General features: G+C 32.7%; 1 protein-coding gene across 1 annotated transcript in view; it reads right to left on the bottom strand.

The window, feature by feature from the left end:
* Window positions 1-1,698: 1,698 nt before the first annotated feature.
* Window positions 1,699-5,315, bottom strand: part of LOC116852495 (transmembrane emp24 domain-containing protein eca) — a 6,899-nt gene continuing 3,282 nt past the window's right edge. The window contains exon 4 of the mRNA XM_032832939.1: window positions 1,699-2,125. Within this exon, the coding sequence (XP_032688830.1) occupies window positions 1,976-2,125 (150 nt within the window). The 3' untranslated portion in view covers window positions 1,699-1,975. The remainder of the gene's footprint in view (window positions 2,126-5,315) is intronic.

Below are 5,315 nucleotides of genomic sequence, written 5' to 3' on the forward strand. Positions count from 1 at the left end.
AATGTCGATGACACGTATCCGTGCAACGACGGCGGAGTGACTACAGTCGCCAATCGACGAACAATAATCTGCCAGGAGCGGAGTCGGTATCTCTTAAAGCGGATAATCGGAATCGGATTCTCCTTCGAGAGCGGTGGATCGGTTCTGATTCTCTTTCGAGAGCGGATGATCGAATCTTCTAGATTACGATTACGCGGCGTTTTATATATCTCGAATCTCGCTTGATTCGCTATTTACCGCGGTTGTTCGGCGGTCGCGCTGTTTACAATCTTAGAGGACGCTCTGTCCCCTTGCGCTTCTGTTTCGCGTTGTTTTTGCGTTTCTTTTATGTGACGATATGCATCGTTACATATATATACAAAATTTTATTTAAAATCTCTCGTTCAGATGAACATGTTCTTTTAAAGTTCTTGACTGCACGTCATAGACTTGATTGATGTCAAAAATGAAAAAAATTCCGACGAAATACGTTGAAATGGGCTGCATTCAACAAATTATTTTACAAATATAAAATTCGTGAATCTGATTGGAATATGTCAGAGCTAACTCGAGAGGTTTCACTTTTCGTTGTTGTCCCGCGCGCAGCTTACGAGTCGCTTGACGCTTGTGGGACAAGGTAAAGGGAACAATGCAAAGCAGAGTTTTCCGAAAATCGACCGGGAAATGCGTCGTTTTCCGAGCTCTGGTATATACTCTTAGATTCAGTCAAGATTAAGAGCACATAGCCCAATTAGATTTACGAATTTTTGCAACAATTGCGAAACAGTTTTCTCTGCTACATGCAACCATAATTCATAAAATGACACGCAATGTAGTGTTGTGTATTCCAGCCTCGACAAGTAAGCGTTTTCCCCTTTCATTTACGCATACAGACCGCTCCGTCTATTCATGTGACGACTGTCGTTATACGGATAGACAGAGCCGTCTATGTAAATGGAAGAGGAAAGACACTTGCTTGTCGAGGCTTGCTCGACTGCAATCATAAATCGATGGAACAATCAATAAACAACCATAAAATTAACGTAACACAACTTTTTTATCACATTTACATACAACTATTTTTAATTTCTCTTATAATATTATCACGTTAATTTTACGGTTATTTATTGATACTTAAAGCAGAAGGAAAATGGTCGAACTATTGTACAGATCAGCTTGATCAATTACAAATATCATTTTATGAACATTAATATAAGAGTTCCACGATGAAAACCCAGGAACTTTAAAAATACAGATAAAACTTAACAAAAATGTTAAGTAACTGAATGTTTATTATTCCCAATAAACAAAGAACATTAAATCAACATCTTAAAATATTTTAATTTTACGCGTATCTCTTGCATATTTTCGTTTAATATTTCAAAAATATTTCAAAAATATTACCGAATAATCTCTTTGAGTATTGCAAAAATGTTTTAAAAATATTAAAATGTCGAAGTTATTTGTAATAATGTTGATATACTACATTAAATTACATATTAGATATATTAACGTAAAAACTACATATTAGAAAACGTTACATTTTACTGAATATCGTTGCAGTAGCATTCTATTAAGATTTTTTGCTTACTGGATTACTATGTAATGAATAATAAGTGTATAACTAGTACAATCATGTAAATAATTGTCAAATTCATAAAAAAATACAGATTTAAGTTGAAATGGGAATGTTTTTAAATATTAATAAGTTGACAAAAGTATATTTTATATATGTATGTGTGTGAGAAGCTATTCTTTTATTTTTATCACATCATCATACACAAGCAATTTATCAATTATTTTAGACAATAATGTCAAATTTTCTTACAATGTAACTGACATTTTCATACAAAATGTGTTTAAAATTGTTCAATATACGATATATCGAAAAATTTGTTGTAATATAAATTTTATCTGAAATGAAATTTAATAATCTACAAAAATGAAATTTAATGATTTAATTGATGTTTTGCTTAAATAATCACGTCTTACAAAATTAAACTAATTTCTTTGCTTCGAAAAAGCTCTTAAGATGCTTCATTTGCCATGCACCCATAATTATAACAACTGCAGTCTGTGTAAGGGACCACCAGAACACACGACGATGAGTGCTTTCTGATGTTTGCCTAAATCGTTCTTCTCGGTACTGAAAAATATAAATATACATGAAATATATTTATAATATATGATCTACACACACACACATACACACACATATATAAGGGGTTTTATTTTAACTTAGACATTATAATATATTGAAAATGATTAATTAAAAAAAATATTTCAGATAAAAGTTGTAAAGTTTGAGAGGGACTCTATCAAATGAGTCACTTAGATTTTGGGTTCAAGGTCTACTTTGGGTCCAATAAAGTCTAAATTGATTTTTCTCAATAAAAACACCTATCTTTTTATTGCAGACATATCTACGAAAAAAATAAAAAAATGTCGTTCTTGATCACTTTTTGTTAAACCCCCAAACAGACCCAAAATAGCGCTTAAAATTTTTATTTTGAAAATGTTGCTGTTGTTATGTTTCTGTCAATTAAAGCAAAATCGGGGAAGAATCCGGCCAATAAAGGTAAGTCTAAAAATTTATTGGATCTTGTTAACAACAAAGGTTTTCAAGTCCAATACTGCTTTTTAGGAAGATTTTTTTCGGTAATTATTTAGAAGACAGTCCTCACTTCCGATTTCGATGAAAGTAGGCTCAATTAATGCGTTTTTGCACGCCAAACAACTTTTTCCTCTGACAAAATCGTCGCTCTCTATTGTAAAGCGAGATATTAATAGATAAAGTTGAGGGCGTGTTAGATTAGAAAATGTGTCGTACTGTCTATCTCTAGTTGTGTGACTGGGGGGCTTCGCCCGCCAGACCCTCCGAACCGTGGCAGGGTGATAGCCGCAGTCATTGTTTATTAAAAAGTTAAGAAAAAAGGTTGGACACTTTTTAATAAACAATATGACCAATGTGACGATAGGTTAGTTTTTAGGAGGTGCGGGGGCGCAGCCCCCCGCTCGTTGTTTGATATCTTTCCCGTGTTATAAAATGTCAAATATATTAAAAATATTCTTAATTTAAGTATTTTCATGAAGTTGCTGCACACTACGTTACACTAATACAGTAAGTGCAACTCTAACCAACAGACTTTACGTTGCAACGACTTCACCTATCATACCTAGCATCTTTAACAATTAATATCTCGCTTCGCAGTAGAGAGCGACGATTTTGTCAGAGGAAAAAGTTGTTTAGCATGCAAAAACGCGTCGATTGAGCCTACTTTTATCGAAATCGGAAGTGAGGACCGTCTTCTAAATAATTACCTTTTTTTCGTTTGCACACTTTTAAGATATTTAAAAAACAATTTTGAGGAGGCCAATTTTATATCTTAATTTTATAATTGAATCTCGAATGTTGGAAGACATATTCCAACATTCGAGAAAAAAGATTTGGTATATCTCATTCGATTGCATATTGTTTGTACACCACTAGTTTTTATTTGTAGACCTTTAGTTTAAAAGATATTAAACACATTTTTTGGGATTTATTTGAGCAAATAAAAATCTATTGATTACATGTACTGTACATTAAATTTGGATTACATAGAAAGCTAGTGTGAAGTTGGTCCTCCTAAAATTATATTTTGAATATCTTTTAAACTAAAGATGTGCAAACAAAACACGAAGTGCAAACATGTGCAAACGATATGCAACCGAATGATAAAAAGTTTATTTTTTCCAATAAGTCGAGTCACAGCGCAGCCCAGTAATATAGCGCGCGGATGGTGGCGTGTGACGATTGAATGAATAACGCACCACTGCCTATGTTTATATCGTTGCGCTCCTACGTCTTACTGCACCGCGCCATGAAACACAGTATGGATTAAGATAACATAGAATTACTATACCATTTTATTAATATTCGCAATAATTATCGAGATATTAATTAAAGAAAATTTGTAAATTGTTACGCGCGAGATATAATAGATAAGCTATAGTGGCGACATCTACCGTCGTGTGCTTGTACATTAGGTCAAACTGAATACAAATAAATCCTCTATCTTTTTCCTAATAACTTTGTAGATTTTTAGTTATTAATTAGAGAATATTATTAATATTATTAATATGTTATCGCAAGCGATTATTCGCCAATTTTCTTTAATTAATAATTAAAAATTACAAAGTTATTAGGAAAATAGTAACTTTTTTGTTTAGTTTGACGTAATGTAGAAGCACACAACGGTAGATGTTGCCACTATAGCTTATTTATCATATCTCGCGTATTCATTCACAAATCTTCTTTAATTAATATCTCAGCCCAGTAATTTTCCTTATTTTTCTTTCACAACTAATTTCTCAGTTATTATTACGAATATTGCAAAACTATAGGACTTTTATGTTCACTTTACGTTCTCACGGGAGCTTTGAAGATTGTTCCGAGACATCTTTTATACATATTATCAGAGTTGGGAAGTAATACGTTATTTGTAAGGCCACTATCGTTACCATTATTTTTTTCGATAATGATCGTTATTTTTTTCTGTTTGTAACATTGTTACATTTTTACAGTAATGAGTTTCACTGTTTCTCTTATTGTTACTTTAGTTATCTCTATTCATAGATTTAGTTACCTCTTTTCATAGATGATGCACTAATTGCGCGCTGATAGCGTATATTAGATATTGTTAAATGGATAGAAATATCTCAATATTTGCCGGAAGACAGTACATGGTTTTATCTTATTCATGCAAAAATAATTGTTAGTGCAGAGTAGGATTTTGTAATTTATAGCTGTAAAAAGTTTTTAATAAATTTATTAAGGGGATGCTGGAGTCGATGACAAACTCGAATAATGTCGATAATGTAGAGACGATCGTCACTAACATAATCACGCTATCCTTTTCGTATTTCTTGTGTATACAGAACTTACATGAATATGTGTTGCTTTGTTTTACTATATTCAACGGAAAATCTAACCATATATATGTAGAAATCTTTCTGCAAACTTTCTCGATATTTTTACACTTCCAAATATAGATGCAAAGGTAGAGTAATGTTCTTCAAAATTTTTCTGTTTGAAGCATCCACACTTTCGGTATATACAAGCTGTGGAACCTTTGGATTAGGCAAATATTAGGTGAAGTAAAAAGTTCTGAGCGTTTTCCGCTAGATGTCTTTAGTGAGCCATATCTCACGATGTATACATCGCATCGGGTCATACTATACGGCGATTTAAAGGTGACATTACGCTTCAAAAAAAGTTCTGTGACAGTTTTGTGTTTGGTCAAGCCAGTTGTGTGTTACAGCGTTCCAAAATGGAGGTAAAAAAAGAGAAAATT

Source organism: Odontomachus brunneus, unplaced genomic scaffold (assembly GCF_010583005.1).
Source record: "Odontomachus brunneus isolate Ranch 3 - 2012 unplaced genomic scaffold, Obru_v1 Obru_scaffold_230, whole genome shotgun sequence".
In the NCBI taxonomy this organism is placed as follows: Eukaryota; Metazoa; Arthropoda; class Insecta; order Hymenoptera; family Formicidae; genus Odontomachus; species Odontomachus brunneus.